General features: G+C 43.5%; 1 protein-coding gene and 1 long non-coding RNA gene across 3 annotated transcripts in view; one reads left to right on the top strand and one right to left on the bottom strand.

Annotated features, from left to right (window-relative positions):
* The window catches only part of LOC147034737 (uncharacterized), a 91398-nt gene extending 71539 nt beyond the window's left edge, over positions 1-19859 (top strand). For both annotated transcript variants that reach the window (XR_015060017.1, XR_015060016.1), the window contains 2 exons: positions 15632-15749; positions 19422-19859. This is a non-coding gene — a long non-coding RNA (uncharacterized LOC147034737). The remainder of the gene's footprint in view (positions 1-15631; positions 15750-19421) is intronic.
* LOC147034736 (secreted frizzled-related protein 1-like) overlaps positions 1-27658 on the bottom strand; it is a 113950-nt gene that overhangs the window by 57362 nt on the left and 28930 nt on the right. Inside the window, exon 2 of the mRNA XM_085888097.1 lies at positions 18211-18288. Coding sequence (XP_085744223.1) covers positions 18211-18288 — 78 coding nt within the window. The remainder of the gene's footprint in view (positions 1-18210; positions 18289-27658) is intronic.

Genomic DNA, 27658 nt, shown 5'->3' with positions numbered 1-27658 from the left:
ATCATCTAGCGGCCAGGTTTTGAAGATGTAATTGCAGGCTTTCACATAATATGAGCGAACAGCACTGAAGAAACCTTGGATGTCTGACTCACTCAGAGTGAAGGTGGATTTCTTGAGACTCCTTTGTTCCCTTATATACAGTTTGGCATCGTTCCCAATCATGAGGTCCTCATCATTCTTCTGATGATTTCTGTCAGAGAAGGGTACATTTACCAGAGCAACCGATGACACCGATGGTTTCAAAAACCGTACGAAGATATCTTTCAGAAGACCATTCAATTCTCCGTGCAGGAGATGAATACAGGGTTCGTCTCTTTGGAGCAGAAGATTCCCCTTCTCAAAAAGCTTGTTAGCATATCGAAGGAAGAAACAATAGAGTTTTGTTTGTGGAGACAAGAACATCCTGTTGACACGTTTTTCTCTAGATTCCTACACAGTGTTTGAGGAAGATGCGCTTTTAGTTGTAGAACTCGTAGTTCACTTAGCCGCAGGGCGATCACACTTGCGTTTACTGCCAGCAGAAGAGGTCAGACTCGTAGTACCAGATCCAATTTTTACGTTTGAGGAGAGAGCTTGAGGTAGGTGCAGCCAAGGAAGAAGACCTCTGATTCGAAGGTTTTGCTGAGCTTCTATCAAGTGATTTGGCAAAAGCAGAACTTAACTTGGGTCCTTCTTTGCCTGTAGATGGGACTATCACAGTCTTTCTCGACTCTGAAGGGATCTGCTTTGTAGATGAACGTGATGAAGGGCCGGTGATGCTACCTGCTCTCAGCATTGGTTTTGGTGCTGTCCCTGCTGTCTTCTTCGCAGCAGATACTGCAGTGGTAGTGGTGAATGCTGCTCCACTAGTGCTTGATCCTGCAGTGCCAGTACTGGCAGTAGATACAGTGCCGTCCTTCTTGCTCGTTGTTAGAGTCTTGGCTACAGTTGGTTGCATTTTTCTTCGTACTTCTTCTTTGAAGAAGAGGCGAAGTGGCTCCCACTGTTCAATCAGCCTGTCTAGGCACTGACCAAGGGACAGCCACCTTGTTGCGACATGCTTCAGAATCTTGTGTGTCGGGGCATCACAGAGTTCTTGCAGTGCTTTCACTCCTTTGACGCGTTTACTACTTTTGTCCAAGTAGTAGTAAATATCGATGAGAAAGTCATCTAATTCAATGGGTAAGGCCTGAGCCGCCTTCTTGTGCATCATATGGCAAGGGCATCCCATGATGTAGCACTCTGGATTTTGTTTGTGGATATAAGCAGCGACTCCTTTGTGCTTGCCCACCATGACAGAGGCATTATCAGCACAAAAGGAAACACAATTTCCCCACGGAATTTTCCTGTCACTGAACTCATGATCAAGCAGTTTGAAAATGTTTTCTCCAGTGGAATCTTGTTTGCACGCAGGCAAACTTAGCAAACCTTGCTTCACAATCCCAGCACTGTTGTCATAGTACGAAATCAGGACAGGATATAGCTGGGCCTCACCAATGTCATTGCTACCGTCTGTAGCTCGGCTAAATGGAGCTAGTCTAGCAATATCGGCAATAGATGAAGCAGTAACATTTGACAACTCACCAATTATTGCTGAAGTTTTTGTTCTTGCACATCCATACTTTGAAGCAACTTTTGAATCTGGAAACATCTTTTGAAATAGAGGTCCAGCATGATCTGAGACTGATATGGGCAAGTTATGTTCCACAATAAATCCACTAAAGAGAAGTTCCGCTCGGGTAACATCCTCTTCCTCGCTTGTCCCTTGTTTGGTGAAATAATTCAGAAGTGTACCGGTACTCGTGCTCGAAGATCTCTCCTTTGCAATGTCTGTGTGCCGTTTGCTTCCAACGTGCTTCCGAATGAAATATGCTCCGTGCTCCGTGCTCAACGGAAATATCAACGCTGCATACTGTACAATACGCATGATGAATTCCTCTTTCAGACTTTCGAATACACGGGTATTGGAGACTGTATTCGGTCTTGTACTTCTGAGACCATTTCTTGGTCTTCGTAAGCTTCTTTTCTGCCATTTTGTAATCAACATCGAGGGCTTGAAGCATCGGTAACTTCGAAGTCGATGTTCCACAGCTGCAGCGCGACTCGTAGAACTCTAGCGGCTGTTAAACACCGCACGGTGGTCGCGACCGCCGGGCTGGTACGGGGCCCAGCTGCATGCAGTGAGCGTATCGCATGCATATACACTGTGCATACATACCGCATGCACTGTATTGCACACATACCGCATGCACTAAATCTCAGTGCATGATCGCATAAGCGAGATCCAGACCCAATGTTTCGCTGCTCCTCATTTGAATTTGCAATTTTTTACGTACAATTTGGTAGCAGCGAACGTTATGGAGTTACCACATGCTATACGTAGCAGACGATGCTTTTCATTCAATTCTCATACTAGTACATTCTGATTAGTGAACAGTGCAAAAATATCAAAATTTCGGGAGGATAAGGATAGTGATCGTAAGGGCGGGAGTTTGGGTGAATTTTCGGAAGCCTCCCGATGAAATCGGGAGGGTTGGCATCTGTGAAACTAGCTGAAACTTGGAATATACATCAGCCAATATGTCTTTTTTAAAATGTTTTTTAAAAACAAATTCCACCTAAGTTCCATAGTTTTCGCTTTTTTGCGAGTTTTTGCTCATTTGCTATTCGGTTGAGTTCTGTTCTTGTGCGATGCAAGTGTACAACGGTAGTGTTGTTAGAAGCAGAGACTCCCCCAGCAATCAAGGGAATCGCGAAGCACTCCTCCTTTTATATGGAACGGTGTCTGAATGCAACTTCAAGACAGGGACTGAAAATTCCTTTGGGGTGGATGACCCCTAAAATAGGTATTTGCTTTTATCTTTGAAAACCACACACAATTTTGATGAAACTTGACCACAACCTTCATCACCTGTGATCTACCAAAGTTTGTTCACGACATTAAAAAAATCAGGGTCTAAGGGGTGTACGAGGGAGGGGGGGTTGCCTCCCAAAATAGGTATTTGCCCTAACATTGGTTTGTTGGTACATTTTGCTGATTCCGTCCCACGTTAACTTCTTCCTCGGTCTACCATGTGAATATCATTATTCTACCATGTGAGCACCCAGGGGTATTGCCCCTATTTTTGCTCTTTTTTTTTTGTATACATTATTGAGGCTTGTATAAAAGCTAACAAACATAACGTATAACAAAGGAAGCAGTAAACGAGGGGTGGGAGAGGGAAGCACAAAACAGTAGTGAGCAGAGACATTTGGAGATCTGTGGAAGGCAGAGGGATGGGGCAGGGTACACAGGGGGACTTTCAGGAAGGAGAGCAGGGAATTTGAAGGAGGTGGGTATGGGGTGGATGAACAGGGATAAAAAAATATCATGGTTTTGGATGGGGGAAGATATGGGATGGTGGTAAACAGCTGTTTTGAAGACATGGTGGGAAGAGTGGGATTGAAGAGAGTGTGGGAGTTTGTTCCAGAGGTGGTTAAAAGAGGAATGAAAGAGTGAAGGTGAGCAGTGATTCTTGATTTTGGTAGTTTCACCAGAAAGGGGTTGCAGGCGGACCTTGAGCACCCTGCAGAAATATGGGGGGGGGGGTGGACGACGACGACAGATCACAGACAGAGCAGGGGGGAGGTGAGGGAGAGGAGATGGGAGAAGACAGACCACCGACCTGCCTGCGGTGAGAGAGTGAGACCCAAAGACTCAGCTTCATTGCGGAAGATACCAATGATCCTAAAAGCTTTGGTTTCCATTGAGTGAAGCCAAGAAAGGTGTGAGGTGGGAGAGCAGTTCTCCATCAGGCAGCGGCTAAAAGCTTTGTATGTGGTCAGGAGCTCAGGTGTGCCAAGGAAGGACTTTGCACAACGGAGGATGCATTGTCGGTGACTGGCTTTGGAGGCCTGCTTGGAAATGTGGCTTTCCCAGGAAAGATCATGGCAGATAGTGTGACCCAGAAGTATAAATACCTGAACCTACTGTTCAACTGATCATTTGGCTCAAATCACCTCCATCTATTTGGAAGTCAGGCAACATCACTGCAAAAGAGATCCTCTTATCTTCAGGCCTATTATCTCATCATCTGTTTCCATCAAGGCATGGTTGCCTTCTGGTGACATTCATGATCAGATTTCTCCAAACTTCCCGATCATGCACTGCTTATGAAGCTCTGGTAGAGATAGTTTGGTTGCGGTCTTTACCCCATCTCTCCAGCACATACAAAGTCTGCATCCTCCTCATCTTCCTTCACCCATTACCAGCATTTTTGGCTTCTCCAGACTTTCATTTTCTGCATGCATAATGTGCCCAAAGTACGACAGTTTATTTTTGACATCAGTAATTCGAATGCCCATGGTGGTCTAATTTATTAAAGCTCTGATTTGTTTGTTCTTCTTGCAGTCCATGGAATTACTTCTAATATTATCAGCAAAGTTATGAAATCCATCATAGCAAGAGACATGAAATTCTTCCTTTTCTCCAATGGTCTGATATAAAACTGATCAGTTTCTGACCCAATCTTTCCTTTCTCAACATGCTGCTTCTGCTCGCCAACAATGAGTGGAGGCCATGAATCTCAGAAAAGAGATCAGGGCCGTCTCTCTGGACATGTATTGAGCATTGACAAAGTCCTGCACCCTGCCTTGCTCTCAAAACTCTCAGCCTATGGCATCCAATGCCACCTCCTCTCATGGCTTACTGACTTCCTGCACATGTTTCTCAACGGGATCCTTTCATTACCTCTCCCTGCCAAGACATGAGTGCCCCAAGGCAGTGTCTTGAGCCCAATCATATTCCTCATTTTCTTCAATGATGTTTCTGATTCTCTCAAAAACCCTCCTTATCATTTTGCTGATGACTACACTGTCCGTCGTGGCATCCCTCATCCATCAAATAGGCAAACAGCAATATCTTCCCTCTCTGCAAATCTTGATAGAATAAGGAGCTGGTCCAACCCATGGAATATGTATTTGAACCCTGACAAATCTCATACTCTCTCTGTCTCTCCTAAAGGACCATTTGGCAAACCTATGAAAAACCTTCGTCCATCAAACTTTTGGGCTTCACCATTCAGCCAAATGGGCAAACCATATATCCAAGTTGGCCTTTAAAGTCAATACTTGACATATTTTGTCACGTCAAGTCTTTCCTTGGTAAATACAAACGTCTAACAGCTTCCAAGACCCAAATCTACAGCTCTGTAGATGACTGTACTCCCCTTTGAGGTGGCGCCCCATCTCACATCTTTCACATGTTGATGCCACAGAGACAAAGGCCCTTGACATCATTGGAATCGCCCCTGATGAAGATGAATCTTCTGAGCCTGTTACTCCCACATCAATATGGCCTTCACTGGCTTCTATGTCTTCCACCACCTCCTTCCTGGTCTTGCATCATCGGCCCTTTCCGCGCTCTGCCCAGGTTTCTTTAAGTCACACGCAGACTGCCAGTAGCCCATTTCGAGTGAAACTCACAAAAATCCTGGCTCACTGCTCTTCTTTTCTCATTTGTTCCTCTTTTTCTCTCATCTGAAGATTCTGAATAGAGCGTGAAATTTCAACTCGGTGCGTTTTGACCTGGGACTTGCCATAGTTCTTTTGTATGTAACCATATAAGGCCCATGGCAAAACATAATACTTCATATCGAAATTCTGACTAAATATTTTTAATAACTTGAAATTTTAACATCTTGAAAAATATTACCGATCTTCAATGTGCCTGGCTTCCACCCTCCATGAAATTTCACTTGTTTCTCTTATTCTCATGAATCATGGGATTTGTGTCTGCCATAAAATACATCAGGAAATCCTCAGAGATGCTATAAAAATTTTCCCCATACCATATCGCCATACCCTCCACTATACATACATACATACATACATACATACATACATACATACATACATACATATGAGGTAGACACTACCTCAATCTGACAATGCCATAAAACACACCTTCCTTTTCAAGATCCTCGTGATAGACTTATGTACCGATCTTATTATTTTCAAGAGACAATGGACCAATGGCGTTTTTGCACACACCTATATATAATGTGTTTGTATGTTTATAAACTTTGCTTGTTCTTGTTATTCCCATGCATGATGTGTTTAAGTACCACTAATAGATGCTGATATCTCCATTGCAGGGGGTATAAATTAGCAGAGAGGCTTAAACGACAGAAAATAAAATTAGCATCTATTTGAGGAACACGTTATTTGTGCTTCTGGGATTTGGGACACGGTCCTGAATGTGGATCATGCAAGTTTACAGTCCACTCGAGACCGGCCCTCGCTAATCTGATGAAAGAAGCTTTTCTCATTGTGGGAACAGGAAATTAAGCTCCCTCCTGCTATCAATGAATATGTAACAAATGCTTAGAGGTCACTGACCTTCTTGTTATTTTCACAGCAGGACCACCTTTATTTGGCTTAAACAGTTTAAGCTGCAATTGTTCTCACCTTTCCATGCTCCATCACCATCCTCTTATTTCAACAGAAACTTCTGGTGTCAATTCCCTGTTTTCTCCACTTCTTGCAGTCTTCTAGTTTACAAACCTTCTGCCAAAATACTGTCCAAAAAGGTTTTACCCACCCCACTCCCCAACCCCCACAGCTCCACCACCTCCACCATTTGAGGCTGGTTCCTTAACTCTCAAGTTACCACGTATTAATGTTGTAATTAAACTCGGCATACATTTAAATGAACCTTTTTAGAGGACAACGTTATAAATAACTTCTCTGGAAAACATTTCACCACATTTCATATTATAATCTCTTTTGCTTCATTGTGGGTTCACAGTCCAGGCTAATCTGCAAGACCACCCAAGGTTGATTGTTGGTGGTCTTGTTTGCATGAAGTCTAGGATTAGAGCGATAAAGACAAATATTGTGACGTTATCTTATCCTTTACCTTGATAGTATGAAACCACCTGTACTATATGTATATCAATTGAAAAAGCTGAAAAAACAATTGGGGAAGTTTGAAAGTCTAAACTTGAGTTTTTAAACATTTTCAAGTTTGGGCCCAATCCGACAGCACATACATGATCTGCTGTGAAGAAAACTAGCATTTGGAGTATGTTACAAGTGTGGCCATTACAAACATTACAAACAAGTGTGGCCAACAAACTTAGAAAAAAACACCCCCGCAGAATGTGGGAATTAGGGGGGAAAAAATCTTAAGCAACTCCAGCTTAAAATGTTCAGAAAAATAATTAATATGCACTTTTATTTTTTTCATAATTTTAAGGACAATTTAATGCGATTAAAAAAAAAACGAGAAGGAAACAAAATTGATAAGTTTGTACATCCTGAAGATTATCACAAGACTTCTTAGCATGAACAGAGAAAAACAAATTGCACTGCACTTCATTGACGTTGGAACAAGTAGTAACTTTTGAGGCATAGAATATACACAGCTTGTGTGCATGTTTCCAAGCAAAGCTAAGTGCATGATGAAATGCATGGAATTTCCGTGAAAAACACTCGTATATCAAAAATGGGAATAAATATTGAACGGTGAACTTTAAAATTATACATTTAACTTTTCTTTAAGAATTCCCAAAGTGCGATACGTTTGAAAAGACTCATAAAAGCGCACATGTTGGTATCTTTTTATTCACTATGCTTCGAGGCTAAAATGTTTTTCAATCTGGAAATGGATTGCAGAATAAATATGGGACAGATGGGCTAAAAAAAATTTAAACGATGAACGTCGACCCATGTACATTTATTACATTGCAATGCAAAGATTTTTTTAGATTTTTTTTTTTTAACTTGCCAAATCTTCACTGTCATTGCCTTGTTTACCATTTGCTAATCATTCAGGCCCTCTGCTGACACCAACTTCCCGAGGGTGAAGTCTGCGTAATTTCCAGAAAAATTCTTCATCGGTGTTAAGGCCTGGTTGCAAGCCAAGCAATGCCATTTTGTTCTAATGCTTAACAGATGCGTATATTTTTACACACAAGCACTCGTCCATCGGCAACTCTGCACAAAACGACTGCTTGGGTAAAATGGGGACTGTTCCAACAACGGATGACCACAGGGGACTTGCTAACCACACTTCCATCTGGGCATCATGTCTGCTCATTTGCCAGTCACCAATGATTGCAGCAGGACTCAATGGGATGGGTGAAAAATTCTGCAGAAACTCCAGCATATCCATGTGGAATTGGATGTCTCGTAAACATTCGTGCTGACCATTAACGGTTCCAAATATATCTGAATGACAAATTACCCATGTGATGGTTTGCAGGCAGAAAATATAAGAACATCAAATTGCTTTAGGATGTCATTACACCTCCAAATTGACATTTAACGATTTTCATGACTATGTATTGTGCATTTGAGGCCTCGGAGTTAATTATCATTGCGATGATGCCGGGATTGAAGTTCTGAGTTTGAAAATGCAATGCAAAGATTCGGGCTTCGTAGCAGAACATCTGTTTTATTGTCTTGTTGAAAGCTGGAAAGAAAATTTTACGCTTAATTTCCATGGTTTAAAAAAAAAAAAAATTCTTATGTGCGTTGCAAAAATACTGCAAGAAGCAATACAAACAACATATTTAAACTGCTGTGGTTAGTTTTAAATGTTTTCACATCTGCTTCTCATAATGCATTTACATTCTGCTGTCGCTACTGCCCCAAGGCTCATAATAGTGAACCACATGCTTACATGCACAATTTGTGACAGTGAAATTAAGAGTTTTCAAATTGGGATTTTGTATTTTCCATCGTTCTGCAGTTTCAGAGGCATTAAATCAAAGTTTCGAGACTGTCAACTTATGATGACAGGATTAATTATTATGGATAAAAAAATACGCTTTCATGGCTCAAATTCAAGCTCCTGCCAGAAAATGTGGTGGATTTAAATGATGCTGTCATTTTTAACACAACAGTCCAAAGGACTTTTTGTTTTGTTTTGCATTAGCTGTTCAATGCTAAAAGATTATATAAAAGTGGATAATACTATAAATTCATGCAATAACATGAGGAAAAAAGAAAAGAAGAAGCTTTTTCACAAAGGTGGAAAGGAACAATTGAAAAGTCCAATTCATAATAGAAAATACAAATCATGTAATTATTTCAAACACTCACACACACACTGGGCTGGCAAGATGGCCTAGAGTGATGCGTGCTCGTCTCGAAGCTGTCTCGCCTGGGTTTGAATCTCGGCCCAGCTATAACCTGTCGTCCTGGTGTTTCACAGGTAGTGACTCATCAATGTGTGTGTCGTCTCTCGGACGGACGGACGTTAAACTGTGTGTCCTGTCTGCAAGAATTCTTTGGTGGACGTTATAGATTCCATGTTGTCCTTCGTGAAGAGTAAGCGAGTCATCGCCGGCATCCTGAACAACTTACAAATTCCTGCCCTAACTATGGCTGGGACGGCAATAGCAAGCCACCCAGTGTAATCCTTATCAATAAACTGCTTCAGCAGCACTGATGCTCTGTAACGGGGTATAGTACATCAAAAGACAGCTGTTCACCACCATCTCAAATCATCCCCAATCCAAAACCATGAAGTTTTCTCTCCTTGTTAACCCCCCCCCCCTATTTCTCAGCACACCCATTATCCAATTCTCCCTCTATATTGTCCATCAAATCTGTTGCCCCATTGCGTCCTGATACATTCAGTGTTCTAGCTCTTCCACGAGACTTGACTGTATACAAACCAAAAATCTGAATATACACTGTGTTTACAATTCAAATACACTGATACACTCTGTTTACAGTTTACAAATGTTGAAGGCTAATATAATAATAAGACTATTCCCTTGGAAAACTAAATGAGGTGTGAACAGGTACAGATAGTAACCTTTGTCGCAAGCCCATCTTTTCATTTTCTAAAATGAACATGCAGTGCGTATAGTGTATGATTATAGCAATACAATTATTTTAAATTGGATATAAAGTGTGTGATTATAACAATAAAATGATCCTGAGCATAATTCCTCAATCCCAAGAGGTTTTAGACTCAACTCAGAGCCCTTACGAAGTTTGACCCGTCTGGTTTCACTGCTGGCTGCTGTCCAATCAAAAGACTGTCTGCTTCCCTATTGCTCCTGGGTCTTTGGCTGGATGCCCATGTGTTGCTGCACAGAATTGATCTGAAAGTTTGAATCAAGAGGCTGCCCGAGGCTGCTTGCGCCATACAGTAGCAAGCTGTGTGGCAGTGTCGACCACGCTCTAAGGCCAGAAGGGACACACACACAGCCCATCCTAAAATGAGCGATTTTGCTTCTCAGGCCACATCAAGCAAGGGCTTAAGTTTGTGGACACACATTGGTTTAGTAAAGTTATAGACACTAAAAATGATTAGTGGCCCTGTTTTAAGGGAAATCTTCTGCATGATGTTTTTGTCATTCGGGAAGGAGAGATGAATTTAAATTAGCACAAAAAACACAGATGCTATCCTCTGAATTGTTTATTTGTTAATTTGATGCAACAGATCCCAATTTGAACTGCCATTTTGTGAAACAGACAGTGTGTGCAGTATCATTAAAATCACTGTCCTTCATTGGGGGAATTTAGCTGGTCATTCTGCGCACAGCCACTTGTGAATAGAAAAAGATCACACGGCATCCTTTACAAGAATCACAAGAATAGTATTTGGGCCCGTACCAAAGACAAATAAACCATGCATCTCTGAATCATTGGGGGAAGATCAGATGGTTAAAAGAGCAGAGGCAGCAAGAAATGAATGGAGGTGGTATAAAAAGAAAAGAAGTAAAAAAAAAAGAGGCCACCAACCTATTTTTGATCGGAGAGTGCCAAGCATTGTGCTTCAGCTTCTTTGTGGGAGAAGCCAATGATGTTGAGAGCTTTGGATTCCAAAGCATCCAGTGGAGAGAGATGAGAAGTAAGGGCACCAGACATTAGGGGAAAGCAGCACTCCATCATGCTACAGACAAAGGCTTGTAGACTGTGAGTAGCTGATTTTTCAAGGAAAGACTTGGAACGATGAAGGATGTACAGTCTGTGGCTGGCTTTGTAGGCCAGCTTGCAGTGTTGGCAGCACAAGAGAGGCATGGCTGATGGTGAAACCTAGAAGTTGAAGAGGCTGACCGGATGTTATGTTTGATCATAATGTTGGAGCAACAGGGTGAGACTGAGAAATATTCAAGATTGAAGGACACGTTCCATTTATCAGACCAGAAACGAATCGTTTTCAAATCGGCAGAGAGTTATGCAGCTGCTTTCTCCTTATCAGTGGGTGAAAATAAAGAGAATGTTATTGAGAACACTTGAGGGGCTGTTAATGTAGATGAGGAACAAGCCACTCAAGTCGTTCCTGTTTTCAAACGCTGATCTTTGACCATCAATTTGGATTCTGTCCCGGACGTGAGAGTAACAGACCCGGAAACTCAGCTTCTTTGTGAGAAATTACAAAGATTTTGAAGGCCTTGGTTTCCACTATTGGGAATAACACAAAAAGGAGCAACAATTGCCCCACGAGGACCAGAATGGGGAAGAATCAGCATGTGTAGAAATAGTCGTTAATGTGCATTGGTGAATGCATCAGGTTGTGATGGGTAGTGTGCATTTGAAAGACTGAAGTGAGAAGGATGAGATAACAGACACAGAGAGATTATTCCATAATTGAGGTAATAAGAGGACAAATGAATGTCAGTGGGCAACCAGACTGTCTTTTGGAGGGTGAACATGTGAAGCTTTCTTGAGGAATGTATATGACCTGGGATGGCTTGGGAAGGGCAGAAGTAGGATACAACAGCAGGCACAAGGCCATATGTAATTTTGTATAAAATAGAGTCCACTAACTTGGTACCGGTGGGAAAATGACAATTCTAAGTCATCTGCCTCCTGCGTTGAGATTATAAATGGTGTAGGTGTTCTTATTTTCGACCTCCTCAAGAAGAACAAGGTGGGAAGTAAGAGCACCAGAAGCCAAACTCCATGGAGCTCTGTATGAAACCCTTGTGCATCATTATGAGCTTGGGGCAGCTCATTAATGCCTCAACTCTTTGCACAATACCCAGACGGCGACTAACCTTTGATGCTATGGTGACATGGTACTCCTATGAAAGGTTTTGGCAGATTGTGGGGGCATGGAGTTCAATGGACTGCACCTTTTCCAATGGCTGTCCAAAGAAGTGGAATGGATAGTTTGATTGCTGATCCTTGTGGAGAGACAGCGTCAGAACATGTCACTTACCATCATCAAATGCCATGTTCCAAGTAGCTGATCAGTGGCTTCTCTTTTCCAGGTCTGGCAAAAGTGATTCCACAGTGGCCACTCTTTCACAAGAATGGTGTATTGTTCTACACAGGGTGGAATCATTGGCAAAATGGTAAAGTTGTTTTTAACAAGATCAGATGGATAATTAATATAGATCAAAGTGTAACATAGTTCCTCAGGTGCTACTTTGTGGAACCACAGCCTGGAAGGAAAGATCATAGGAAAGGATATCATCAAGGGACATCTGCTGTTTCTGCTTGGAGAGGAAATCAAACCAACTTGGGCAGGAGGGCCCTGCATACCAAAACAAGAATGATCGCACTATGGTCACAACCGGTGACACAAAGTATACATTTTTCACCTCCTCTGTCCTCTCAACTCTTCTTGATTAAATCTTACTAATAATTTTTATTCCACGTATGATTCGATTTTTTGGGGGTCGCCTCATCGTCAGCAACACTCAACCCAAACAAAGCCAATAGAAATCTGAGGCAACAAACCCAGGCAATCAGCAGAGGCCTGTAGGCCTGATGTTTTCGGCCCACCTGAAAACCAAGATGGTGGCCATATATTTTTTTTCTCGGGAATGGCAAAAAGGGATGGTGCAAAAGCCTACCTGGTGTAGGAATACAGAATTATTTGCACAGAACAGTCATCTGCAAAGTGATACAATATATTTCCTAGTGACAGATGTTTTATTGATCTACTCGCAAAAGTACCTATCCCCAGTGATGGGAAAAGTTTATGTATCAATTTAAATTATTTCATGGACTTAAAAACGTTAATTGTGTTGCACTCTTTGTTTTACTCGGAGCCAAAGGCCTGAGTGACTTATACCACCCAGCACTAAATGGTGGTGCAACATCGGGTGGTGGAAGTTGGATTTGTCTAAAAAGAGGGCAAAATATAGCTATTTTAAAATGGTGTGTTATTTCATGAAGATCTGTATTAAATCTACTTTAATCCAGATGTTCATGTTGATTTTAAAGATTACTGGAAAAAGGGGTGGCACATAAAGTAACTGAATATATTGCAACAAGAAAAGTGAAATGTAAATTAAAGATAACCAATCAGCAGCTTTTCAAATACAGCGCGGGAAGTGGCCGCCATAAACGGGAGACAGACTAATGCATGGACAGACACCATGGTTCACAATGTATATAAAATGCAAGAACAGCATTGTTCAGAGAACACCATCTTTAGTGACAGTGCCCTCAAAATAAGAGTGTGGGATTGTATTCCACCCAAAGCAACCCATTGCTTATGAGTTCACAGAAAATCTGATCACCAGTCTTGGAGCTTACCCGAGATAGCATTAGTGCAGGTTTAGAAATTAGGGTGGGATGCCATATATAATTGAATGTACCGATGTGCAGTGAGATAGCTCTAATCTCTTGTTTGAGATTAAGGGCATTCATCTACTCCTGACATATCAGAAGCAGCATTTCCAAGATGGAAAAACCTCGGCTGAGGCCAACCAAATGGTTGGAAATCGGAGTTAAAGAAACAGTTTTAAAAACCCACCTATATATTTCCCCACAATTTAGTTCTGTAGTCAGCCACTGGATCTTCTGGACCTCGTCATCAGTCATGACCTCTCCTTGGCAAAACATTTATCTAAGCTCGTTTCCAAAGCCAACTACAGGTCAGGCTTCTTCCATATGCCAAGTACATCCAAGATAAATTTTAATTTCTCACCACCTACAAGGCCTTCCTCCATAGTTCAATGGAATACTACTCAGCCTTATGGGCTATAGTATAGCCCTCACTTCCAATATCCCTCCCTCCTCTTCTCCCACCCTCCCTCTCCCCTTTTCTCTCCTGCCCCCCCCTTCCACTCCATCCTGGATGCTGTGGAAATCAAACCATTGACATCACCCATGTAGAAGTTGAAGCACAAGGCCTACTGCTCTCCCATTGCAGAAAGATTTTTCAACCCTCCTACCCACCCCAGTTCCTTCAGGATGCATGCATCTTCCATCGACCCCCTCTTTTTTTTTAACTCTCAAAATCCATACTATTGCTCACCTCCACTCCTTTGTGGAACCACATTGCTTGTAGAACCACATTCCTGAGGCATTGCCATCAGTCTCTCCTCTACAAGGCTTCAAGGTGGCATTGGATCACCATCTGAAGTCATGTAATCCGTAATCTCTCCTCAATGATTTTAAATACTGCAATTAACCCTCCCCTAACCAAGCTCTCTAATTCACGGGTTACTCTGGTCCACCCCTCTCTTCTCTCTTTTCTTTCATCATTACATTCCCTTACACATTCACTTGTCCCACTGTTTGAATGCACGGTACCCTTTCTTCTCTCCATCATATTACCGTTCCTTTTCTTCCACCAACTTAGACTTTACAGACAAAAATATCTTTTAAATATTGAAAGATTTTTCCAGCAGGATGATGCCCACCCATTTTATTCTCTTTCAGCTCACAACATTGTGGAGCAAAAAAAAAACCACTTAGTGAACAGTGGATTGGGAGCAAAGGGCTCCATGAGTGGTCAGCAAAGTCAACTGTTTTGATGGTTTGTGATTTTGGTTGTGTGGGTATTTGAAGAAAATAGTTTATGGGAGGAACCCCCCCCCCCCCATTTTGTATTACCAACGTATAGAATTGCATTGCTGATATTCCCCGGTGTATGGTGAGAAAATCAACGCATGATTTGTTGCATCAATGTCAATTGTGTACTGATGAAAAAGGGGATCAGTTTGATATTTGATGTTTGTGGTGTAACTTTCATGTGAAGGGGCAACCTATGATACAGTGCATTATTCTTCACTGCTGTATATTTGCAGTGTGTTATTTTCCATTAAATATCTGAACGGGTTTCTAGCACAATGTACATGTACATGCATGATTGTGTATAAAAGTTTGGTGGTGGCTTAAGAGTTAAAGCAGTTGGCTCAGGATCTTTTATGGTCCTGAGTTTAAGCCCCGGCAGTGCCATAATAACACGAGGCAGATTGACTCAGCTTCCATGGTTGGCAAAATGAGTACCCGCTTGCTGGGAAAGGTAAGCCCTTCGAGAATGTTGTGTGGGAGTGGCGACCCTACCAGGATTGTGTGCTTTAGCCAATGAAACTACCTCAGAAGCATTTTGTGCCTGTCGGTATGAGGAGGATCATCCGTCCATATGTTTTTATATATGTACGTTGTACGTCGTACACATTATGTATTGTAACGTGTCTGGGAGGTGGTTGGAGGTGCTCCCGAAAGATTTGTACATGTGTAACAGATGTGAATATCTAATATTCGTGTGTTGCTAAGTTTTTGTACATGAAATGAACATTTATGTACAGAGAAAGGGGTCTCATGAATCCATAGTCTTGGTAATGTGAGAATAAAATCTAGAGATGCTGCAAGCCTTGCTTCTTCCCACATTTTAATGTTATAATTGTTCCTCATTTACAACTCCCCCTTCTCTCCTCCCATCTAAACCCACCATGGGCACAAGTTGGCATGGCCCGTGTTTGCAATCAAAGTGGTTAATCTGCCGGGTGGAGGCTGTAATCATGTGCCTGCGCGTCCTGGCTGCATACGTGCCTCCGTGCGAACCTCCTCCCATTGAAAAGGTATTGCAATTAGGCTCTCTGCAGAGTGGTTTGCAGCACATATATGAACAAGTTGCTTGGCCTTTTGAGATATCATGTCTTTAGAAGGATGAACTGTTTTCCTGACAAATGTGAACTGTTTCTTGGTTTTTATGTAAATATTTTATCCTTACTGTTATGAACTTGCAACTTTCATCAGCACAAGTGACAAACATCTCCATGTGATCTTCTGGCAATTTACCAAGAGCAGTACTTATGGTCTTGCTAGATTGGCCAGGCAAGCTTTCAGTCTTGTTTCTTTAACATCCAAACAATAACAAATAAAGAGGCAAGAGGTTCCGGATTGCAAAAGATTAGAGTGACAGATAGCAGGAAACATGCGGCAGTGTGTTATCGTGAATACGAGACATGGGAGACAGGTGTGGAATGGTTGATTTGTTAGCCACTGCTATTTGGGTCACCCTTTGAAGCAATAGTTCTAATTAGTCTTTGCAACTCAAAGGGAATTGTCGCGAAGTCAAAGGATACGACAGTTCTTTGGAATATGGCCATCGTACTTGGAAAACCATTCAGGGTAGAATGAAAGAGTGCTTTGAGTATACAAAAAGGCATTCAGTGAGTTTTTAAATCATTACGTGGTTAAGGATCATTTTGTTTCTTACTCTTTTGCCAGAAGTGGTAGCATTAGCTTGGAATGGAACATTTTGGAGTACTGAGCTAAAGAATTCCCTTAGGAAAAGATCCCTGCAAGCAAGGTTGACAACAAAAGCTTTCAAGATAATTCTTAGACTGCATCTTCCAAAATCAAACTTGGATCACTGAGTTTGAAAACCTTTAAGGAGTAAGAATTTTTTAAAGGGAGATTTTTCTTTTGAACGTATGTCATTAATTGCTACCGGCCAAAGCAAAAGGACAGCAAAAGTGTGGGAAGTTAGAAGATCTAGAATGCTTCACCAACTCAGACAGGAAATCATGAAGACACAAGGCCTGTGGAAAAAAAAATGTATGCACCCAAGCAATGATCCTTCAACATGTTCACAAAACAAATTAAGAATATAATTATTGCACATAATTACAATAAAATATTTATACAAATTAGAATATTGATCTTCTATGATCGTTTTAGTTGAGTTTAAGCATTTGCAACACAAGGCCTCATCAGGTGACTGATGTGATTATGGGTCCATAGGTTCCTAACGAAGCAAGGTGCTCAGCCATACCTGACAACCACATAGAGGAATTGAATTTTGATATTGTTCCAACCCAAAAACCTAAATTTAATAAAGATACTGGAGGATCATTAAATGTACAAATTGCAGATGAGATTTGACTACTAGTATTTTAACATCCCCCAAATAATCCGACATTTGGTAGAGTGAGCTGGGAAACGTTTTGGACCAAAATCATTCACGAACTGGCTGGCCAAGCCTGACATTTGACTTAAAGTTGCTCGAATCTGGCTACAGTGCAAGCGATAACTCGCCTCGTCTTCATAAAAGGAACTGCGTGATATGTAATGTCCACCAATGACCCATGCTGAGAGTTAGGTCCTCAAGCTAACTTAACATCCACACATTGGACGACGTACACATTGATGCATCACCCTGCATGCAAAACACCAAGTTGGCAGTTTATAGCCAGGTCGAGAATCAAACCGAGGCGAGACAGCTCAAAGCGAAGCTCACATACCCCTAAACTGTCCTGCCAGTGCTAAATTGCAGATGGGAGAGCCAATTTTAATGTCTCTCCCCTTACAAAAATCTCCAAATTATTTTTCATGGGATCCTGATAATATATCGTCTCATCAGAAATGTACAGGAGATTCGTTTTTTGTAAGGGTTCAAAAAAATTGCAATGCTATTTGACGTTGTTCCCCCACCGGTACTGCTCTTGATGACAGCTTCAGTCAGATATGATACTACCCATGGTGAACCCATGACTACATCGATTTGACATCAGAGTATCATGCTGCCCAGTTAAAGCAGTCCATCACATTTGTTTTGAATTTCAAAAACAACTGGGAAAGCAATTTCTCTGACAACTAATTTGCCACCTGAACATGTACCAAAAGTTTCAAGAATCCAAAAACTCCAGCTCAACTAATCTGCCGCATGAACATATACCTAAAGTTTCAAAAATCCCAAAACTCCAGCTCAAAAATCTATTAACCTCAACTTAGCAATAATTTGACATTTTTTCAATCATGAAACGCTGGAGGACACACCATAAATACATGGTATACTTTTGATGACCAGTATCTGTGATTAAGCAATCTCCTGTGGCTGACCTGCTTGCAGAAAGAAACAAACACATTCATTGTAAAAAGAAACACATTTAGATCTTGATAAAAAGAAAACAAACACAGCGGGTCTTCAGGCTTATCGTTGGACCAACAGGCTTGGAGCTGCAAACATTTGGGAATGAGGAAGCAATTTTGATAAGAGGAGGTGTAAATTGAAAATCAAGGTGGGCTGACACTTACCAAATTCGCTCGCGCAAAAGTGTTCCGTGACGGATTCCAATGTTTGCTCATTGTCGCACGGAGGACATTTCTTGGTTTCTGAGTGCAGATGTAGGCAGGAGATCCGGACAGAAAAGGCATTTGATTTGGGTGAAGAATCCGTGATGCGGGAAGGAGCAAGTGAAGAATGGGAGGGGCAAAACAAGGGGAAGGGAGTTAGAACAGAAATAAACGGGTAGTGTTGCACATCTGGAGAAATTGCTTCTGACTGATGCAGGTGTTGGTGTCTGATCTAAAATGTCAGCTGTATAACACCGGGGAAGGTAATAAATGGCCGTCTTTCACATCTCCACATCTCTCTGGACCATTTAAATCAGCCACATCTCCTCGGACTGTTTAAACCAGCAGCAGCAATCAGTGCTTAATAAATTGTCTGATTGGATCAAGAGTTGCATTTTTCAATCCTTAGAAAAAGTAACAAGAACCATTTGTTCACTCACGAGTGGCACACGCTCTTGATAGCTTGAAAGTCCAAATTAAGCCCTCATAAATGTGCCTGCTTTAAAGTCGTGTAGTTTGCAGGTTTGGAAACAATTACAGCTATTCTGCAAAGCAAATTCCACAGGTAAAAGAAAACATTCTTGGGTTACCCCCTCCTCCACCACTTACGTACGGTTTAATCAAGAACTAATGGTGACATCAATTTCAAGTGATGCATCTTGTTGCAAGGATCCTTAGGGGGCTTATACTAGGTACAGGCCGCCTTCGCCAGTTTTGAGTTAGTCGGGTTACAAAGAGCAAATCAGTCTGCTTCAAATCAAGATCAAAATGAAGTTTTCCTCCAAGAAATGAGTTACTCAACATGAATCCAAATCTGTTGAATGAAAGCAGCACTTTTCCTTCAAGGGTAAGACTGACAAATCGGTAAAGCAAAGCTCGTTTGATAGACAGGCTCAGGGTTGGAAGGGGAAAAGCAATGTTAACGGTCATTATTGTGCGTATGGAGTAATCATCACTGACAATGTCGACACGTGGAATCATTCATTAAGTTTCCAGATTTCTTAAGTAAAATAAGACCTTGTGACTATAATCCCACACACAAGCCACTCTGCAAGGTCCATTAAAAATGTTATTTTGGCATTCCCAACATGACAATAATAGGTCCCAGTCTTTCCCAATGAACTGTATATTATAGCCATAAATATAGTTTGTTCCATCAACTACCTTTGCAGGAGTGCTCACGACTTCATTGCAGCCTGCCTTGACTGGCTGGGGATGTGGAAATGAGCATGGCTGGTGCACAAAGCCCTGCTGTGAGCATACATGGCACACAGGTGTGCGGAACACGATGCACAAGTGGGAGTCAAGCAGCTGCCTCGTGACACAACATATTTTCATTTGGGTAGAGCAAGCCTTTTAGGTATTAAAAAAGGAAAGGATTGGAGAGAAGTCGAAAGGTAGGGTGGTTAGGGGCTGCACGTGTATACCAAATGTGGCAGATGCAAAATTAATTTGTGACGAAGTTTGAGGTAACGTTGATCCGAATAACTAGGGTCAGCCAGGTACGAGCTATTATGGTGCACCTGGTAAATTTGATTGCAAAAGATGCAATCAGATCCAAAAAATCTGAACCAAAACCTTTTTTTGCTAGCACGTCTTTGAAAAGTATCTTAGGTCCAATGTTTCGCAATTTTCACAAATTACAAGTGATGGTGTACTTGGAGTGACCTTCCTTTCTTGCAGTACAATTATGACATAAGAATGAAAAAATAATGTTCTATTTCATCCAGAATTCTCACTTTGTGAATTGCTATTTCAACAAAAGCTTGCCTTAGGCCAACGAACACGTAGATATGACTTGATGAGATGATTATGAGGAAACCAAGTCTTCCTTCGAAAAAAACTACTTGACTGAATTTGGGTATAGCTTTTGAGATACTTATTACCTCCACCACCGAAGGTAAAGGAGGTTATGTTTTCACCCCTCTCTGTGTGTCTGTCTTTGTTTGTCTGGTTGTTTGTGTGCAGGATATCTCAAAAAAGTTGTTGGCAGATCCGGATGAAATTTTGTGGACACGTTGGGTGTGTGACAAGGACGAACTGATTTGATTTTGGTGAAGATCTGAATCCGGATGTGACTACTCGAATTTTTAAAGTGATTCTTCACCATTGAAAGATAGGACCAGAAACGATATAGTACTGCATAGCATGATATTTCAAAAATGTATTGGGCCTGATATGTTCTCGTGGATCAGGCATTATGTGGTGGAGGTATGCGCTCTACCAAGTGCCCTTTTAGTTTATTTTGAGCCTCTCTGGTTTGTTTGGATACATATTTTTCTTATTGGGAGCCACACTGGAGCTTTTAATGTCAAAATCTAATGAAACACCAGCAGCAGGGTTCTCCAGGAAGGAGAAATTGAAGGCGGATGGTGCAAGGAAAAGGGGGACGGTGACTGACTTGGGTCATTGGAAGTGGAGTGAGGAGGGGGAAATAGGGTGCTATATGGCAAGAATCCCCTCCCCAACAAAGTAAAGGGCCACAGCTTTCCAGCCATTTGCTATACCGATTCTGCTGACCATTACCGGTAAACAAGACGACTAGAGCATCTCTTCACCCTTCCCTTGAGTTTCAATGAACAAGCTGTGCCATTCAGGAATGGAAGAAGAGGTCCAGTGTACGGTGAAGCATGTTTTACGCCTTGTCGTTTCAAACCAGCGTGCCCTGCCCCCTTGTCTATGGGAAAGGGCACGTTAACCACTCAGAAGGCAAGGGCACTCATTAACAGCACAGCCAGTAGAGAATGACACACAGAGTCCAACCCACCACTGTTTGTTCATTTGTCATCGCACCACTTGGGTTCCCAGGAGTAACGCAAGCAAATTGGCCCCACGCACAGCAGGCCTGCATGTGTTGGTGCAGAGGGATTTCATGCACATCCAGGTGACTTTTGCCGAGCCCCCTTCCTTCAATGAATGGCATGAATGCACGGAAAGGCCAGGTTGGTTTGTGCTTCTCATGCACATCCAATGTATCACAAAGCATTTGTTCATGAATTTTCTTGCAGTTTAAACCTGCTCTTTTAATCGTGTCATCATCTCTGCATATTATTTTGACACATTGCCGAACCATCTCCTGTTGTCTCTGATAGATGTGTTGGCTACGTTGGTTCACTCAATCGGCCACTGCGACAGGTTAAGTGGAATGGTGCGACATTTGTAGATACGCCATTCTTTAGGTTTCACCTTTTGGAGTTCTCGAAAGCACGACTTTCAAGCAATCACTAATAATGACTGTGCATTCGAAAAATGTGTTTGGAGGTTTTCCATTTCAACACAATGCTTCAACATCGCCATTTTTGTGTGTGTGCTATGTTCGACAAAAATAAAAAAAAATTTTAATTACACGAACATATGTGTGTGCGCACACGTACCAATTGCATGAGGGTTGACCAGAAAGTCTCCAGCCAAGCACATGTACACACCATACATGTAAGCCTGGTGTTGGGGTAATGGTTAAGGTGGCTTTTGCCTAAGATCTTTGGGTCTTGAGTTAGAGTCCATGTTTGACATTGAATTAACTTCAGGAAGGGTTGATTCAGTCTCTCATCCTTCCAAAGTCGGCGAAATGAATCCTAGTGTACTGGTAAAGGAGGGTACTGCAGCAGCGGCACATCGTGCCTCCAGAAAAAATGATGCAATCAGCAGCCACAGGCTACACTCGATAGCTAGCTACCCGACATGTAAATGGTATTCAGTGCTGGCAAAGTATGAGATTGGCAATAAATGCATCTAGGGTCATTTGGAATTGTCTTCCTCATGGAAAAACAAGAGGATTAAAATTTCTATCAGGGATGTTAAGCACACAATAGTACACTCATTTTGAAAGATACCATAGGATCCTTACTATAATTCACAGACCGGTGTTTGTGTGTTTGTTTGTTTGTCACGCTACTCCTCCGACAATTGTAGCCCAATTACATCCAGACTTGCTGCATAGGATCAAGCATGACATGCCTGGTGTTGACTTAATGGTTGGGGTGGTGGGCTTGGGATCCTTGGGATCCCAAGTTCAAATCTCACTTGCTGTTGAATTAATACCAGGTGGGGTTGACTCTGCCTGTCATCCTTTTGAGGTTGGCAAAATGAGTGCCTGTGTCGGTATACTGGTATCCTGTGTCGGAGTGGCAACCCATCCAGGATTGTGCCCAATAGCCAAGGAGAGTGTAAGGCAGCACCAACGTTCTGCACATAGTATGGTCCCAATGGATGGATCAGCATGACCCCAATGAATGTGTCAGGGTGTTTTTATCTTTGCTGGTGGTATTGGGCGGAGGGGCACGGGGAGGGGGAGGGACGTAAATTCTCTATGTAAATGTGTATCGTGTAGCGCCCCCTCCAAGTGGGGGAAGGTATTACAAGTCTCCACCATTTACGGTGCAGTATTCTTGTCCGCATGTTTTCCGGTGCAGTGAGGTGTTTTGAATTACACAGCAGGGGGTGTTTTGCAGAAGTGACGTCATCAGGAGCAGAAGTGATGGTTGGTTTTGTCTGTGTGGCAGTGTGGGCGGTGTGCGTGGAGAGAGATGGCGTTGAGGTAAAACTGCTGTGCTGAGATGACTTGTAAATAAAAGCTGTGATTAAAGCATTGCCCTTTACACGGTGAATCATGACTGTGTACAACAGATGCCTTTTGATTTACACAGCAGGAAGTGTTTTGAATTTCCATGTTTGCAGTGTCCGCTCGAAGTCTGGCCTCCTGCGTCATCCTCCTCTGGCCTATACATCATCAGAAATGATGTAAGTGTGCGTCCGTCCATCTCCTCCATGATTCCAAAACCATGAAACCTAGCGGCCACAAACTTTGCGTGCATATTGAGGGAACTCCAATGTGGTGCATGAATGAAAATTGGGTGTTTGGGTTAATTAAAACACCCCTTTTGAAGATAATTAACAGCCTTATTTAATTATATCCTTTATCAGGCACATTCTTGTTACACCTTGCTGAGATCTTACTTCACCATTTTGTTCAGCTTCCTCAACAATGTCTTGAGTTGGCACAGGCTGCAACAGTTTATTAACAGTAAAGCGTTGAAAATGTTGTTTTACCACTTTCCTCTGATATCATCGAATGCCTGATCTTCATACCTATGGATTTCTGTATACATCGCTTTTGTAAGTGCTATAGTTTTCAAATTTGGAGCTTGTAGCAATTTCTTGCATTATATGATGCAATTTTCCATGATTTACTCTCACGGACTAATTCAAGTATATCATCAAAACATGATTTTGGCTTTGAGGATCGGGTATCATGGACTAAATAAGTGTCAATCTGGAGTGATTCTAAATAAATAAATAATAATAATAAAAAAATATCTCGAAAAGCTGATATACAGTGGTTCACATAATTAGTGCGTGCAAGCAGGTACTCATGTGTGGTTAAAAAAAAAAACATGAAATGCATATTGCAAAGATGCTCACAAGTGTACCAGCACAGCAGAGGCTTTTGATGGAAAATTTCTCATCTAATGTCGGTCAGATTCTTCCATGATAATTCTGATATACTGTGATTTCAAAATTTAAGTGTACAAAATTAAGTTTATAAATTATAAGAATATAATTTACATAATAACTTGTAACTTGTAAAAAAAACTTTTTTTTTATCTTAGGAGAACAAGTGAGTGAAGAGGAAGAAAAGAGGGGTTTTTCTCAGCTCATGTCGGGAAGATTCTTCCTTGATCATTCTGATCGATTTACAATGATTTCAAAATTTAAGTGTACAAAATCAAGTATAAATTAGAACAATATAATTTATAAGCTATATTGTAAGTTTATAACTTTTAACATAAAGAAAAATAGGGCAAAGGAAAACACGTTAATGAAGAGGCTCAGGAGCATCCAGAATGAAAAAAGAAAGAAAAAAAGAGCAGTTTGTGAGTGTCTGTCTCATCTGGAGCGTACATTGTGAGAGTGCGCTTACAGAGGAGTAAGATGCACACAAAGCTGAGTGGCGCATGAAAAATCGGAGTTGGCGATTAGGAAAGCAGACAAGCATGCTCGAATCTGGCAATTTTTTTTTTTTTGTGTGTGTGTGTATCAAGCCATTTCTGCTGGTACTGATTGGAAACCAAATTTTAAGAAATTGTGTGAACCCCTACCAATACACCTATTAACTTTAAGCAAGTAAGGCTATGGTCCCTCCCTCATCCATATAATACACAATAAAATGTGAAATTGCCAAAGCATTAAACTCAACTTTTTCTACTGTTTGGAGAATTATATTGAGTGAAGAAAAGATTTTGGAATGTTGCAAAATTAACCAGCTTCATTGAGTTGGTTTCATTGAGTGCAACAAAAATATAATTAACCAGCGAGATCGACCCGGACATGCCCAGGGCTGGGTTCTCCGTGGGGAATCTCCAGAGTAAGGAAGGCCAAATAAAATAAATAAATAAAATTAAAGATCCAATTAAAGGAAAGAACGAATGATTAACATAATGGGAGGATTAGGGTGAGCAAAGCAACTTTGAAAAATTTCCACTCAATTTTATTTTTCTATCAGGAATGCATTCCCTCTTTAATAAATCTTAAAAATCAATGGGATTTTGAGCCTGGTGTTGACTCAGTGGTTAGGGTGGTGGCTTAGGATCCTACGGTCCTGAGTTCAAGCCCCGTCAGTGGTTAGGGTGGCGGCTTAGGATCCTAGGGTCCTGAGTTCAAGCCCCGTCGGCTGCTGAATTAATACACCAGGGGGTTGACTCAGACTGTCATCCTTCCGAGGTCGGCAAAATGAGTACCAGTTCCAGAGTGTGTACTGGTAGAGGGGCACTACATCAGCGACACAGTCGCGCTTCAAGTAATAACACCTATCCTGGCAGCGAAGCTGCTATACGACCACCACCATCACCACCAATGGGATTTTGAAGTTCGATGTAAACTATGTTTTCCAGGAGTGTGTGTGTGTGTGTGTGTGTGTGTGTGTGTGTGTGTGTGTGTGTGTGTGTGTGTGTGTGCGCGCGCGTGCGTGCGTGCGTGCGTGCGTGCGTGCGTGCGTGCGTGTGCGCGTGTGTTGATAAAGCATAGCATTATCTTTGAATACCCCTCCCCCCCCCTTCCTCACTCTCCCCCATTTTCTTTCCTCTTCCTCCTTGCTCTCCCATCCGACCTTGCTCCCCTTCCCTCATCCCTCTTTCTATCTCTTTCTCCTCCCTCCCCCCTCTCTCTTTCTCCTCCCTCTCTCCCTTCCTCTCTCTTTCTCCTCCCTCTCCCCCTTCCTCTCTCTTTCTCCTCCCTCTCCCCTTCCTCTCTCTCTCTCTCCTCCCTCTCCCCCACCCTCTCTCTCCTCCCCCTCTCTTTCGCTCTCTCCTCCCTCTCCCCCACCCTCTCTCCCCCTCCTTCCTCTCTCTCTCCCTCCCTCTCGCTCCTCTCTCTCTCCTCCCTCTCCCCACCTCTCTCTCCTCCCTCTCCCCCTCTCTCTCCTCCCTTTCCCCTCTAACTCTCCTCTCTTGCTCCCACCCCCTTCTCCCGGAGTGTTGAACAAAATGTGGTGAGGAATCGCTCTTCCTTCCTCCCCCCTTCCGTGCTTCCTCCCTCTTCTGAGCTCCTCCTCCTCATCCTTGCTATCCCACCCATCCCCCTCCCCTGCCTCACGACCCCCACCACACTCTCCCCTCTTCATTCTCTCCTCCCCTCCTCCCTCCTTGCCCACCTCCCTCTTTCTCTCTCTCTCCCTCAGTATTCCCATCAATACAAAGTGTGTGTCTCCTCCATAACTCCTCTGTCAGTAGGGTAAAATCAGGAGGAACCTCCGCTCATGCTGCCTTCCCCTGTCCTCACGCTGCCTTCCCCTCCCCTCTCCTCACTCTGCCTTCCCCTCCCCTCTCCTCACGCTGCCTTCCCCTCTCCTCTCCTCATGCTGCCTTCCCCTCCCTTCCCCCTCACCTCTTCCTCACGCTGCGTTCCTCTCGCCTCCCATCTCCTCAGGCTGCCTTCCCCTCCCCTCCTCTCACGCTGCCTTCCCCTTACCTCCTCCTCACGATGCCTTCCCCTCACCTCCCATCCCCTCAGGATGCTTTCCCTCCCCTCCCAATCACGCTGCCTTCACCTCACCTCCTCCTGATGCTGCCTTCCACTCTCCTCCCCTCCCCTCACGCTGCCTTCCCCTCCCCTCACGCTGCCTCCCCCCCTCACCTCCACTCCCGCTGCTTTCCCCTCCCCTCACCTCCCCTCACGCGCCTTCCCCTCACCTCCCCTCCCCTCACGATGCCTTTCACCTCCCTTTTCCTCATGGTGCCTTCCCTTCCCCTCTCCTCCCCTCTCTCACGCTGCCTTCCCCTCTCCTCACTCTCTCACGCTGACTTCCCCTCACCTCCCCTCCCCTCATGCTGCCTTCTCCTCACCTCCCCTCCCGCTGTTTTCCCCTCCCCTCATCTCCCCTCACGCTGCCTTCTCCTCCCTTACCCTCATGATGCCTTCCCCTCTCCTCCCCTCTCTCACGCTGCCTTCCCCTCTCCTCCCCTCATGCTGACTTCCCCTCATGCTGCCTTCCTCTCACCTTCCCACACGCTGCCTTCCCCTCACCTCACCTCCCCTCACGCTGCCTTCCTCTCACCTCCCCTCACGCTGCCTTCCCCTCTCCTCCCCGCTCTCACGCTGACTTTCCCGCACCTCGCCTCCCCTCACGATGCCTTCCCCTCACCTCACCTCCACTCATGCTGCCTTCCACTCTCCTCACCTCCCCTCACGATGCCTTCCCCTCACCTCCCCTCATGCTGCCTTCCCCTCACCTCCCCTCACGTTGCCCTCCCCTCTCCTCCCCTCATGCTGCCCTCCCCTCTCCTCCCCGCTCTCACGCTGACTTTCCCTCACCTCCCCTCACGCTGCCTTCCCCTCTCCTCCCCGCTCTCACGCTGACTTTCCCTCACCTCACCTCTCTGACGCTGACTTCTCCTCACCTCCCCGAACCTCCCCTCCCCTCATGCTGCCTTCCCCTCTCCTCTCCTTATGCTGCCTTCTCCTCACCTCCCCTCACACTGCCTTCCCCTCTCCTCCCCTCTCTCACGCTGACTTCCCCTCTCCTCTCCTCACGCTGCCTTCCCCTCTCCTCCCTTCTCTCATGCTGACTTTCCCTCACCTTCCCTCTCTGACGCTGACTTCTCCTCACCTCCCCTCACGATGCCTTCCCCTCACCTCCCCTCACGCTGCCTTTCCCTCCCTTATCCTGACGCTGCCTTCCCCTCTCCACTCCTCCCCTCATGCTGCCTTCCCCTCCCTTCACCTCCCCTCACGCTGCCTTCCTCTCTCCTCCCCGCACTCACGCTGCCTTTCCCTCCCTTATCCTGATGCTGCCTTCCCCTCTCCACTCCTCCCCTCATGCTGCCTTCCCCTCACCTCCCCTCATGATGCCTTACCCTCACCTCCCCTCACGATGCCTTCCCCTCACCTCCCCTCCCCTCACGATGCCTTTCAC

The sequence above is a fragment of the Eptatretus burgeri genome, chromosome 1, assembly GCF_056783735.1.
Source record: "Eptatretus burgeri isolate ZD-2024b chromosome 1, Ebu_testis_v1, whole genome shotgun sequence".
NCBI lineage: Eukaryota > Metazoa > Chordata > Myxini > Myxiniformes > Myxinidae > Eptatretus > Eptatretus burgeri.
The sequence above is the reverse complement of the archived record's forward strand: the minus strand, read 5'-3'. Positions and strand labels throughout refer to the sequence as shown.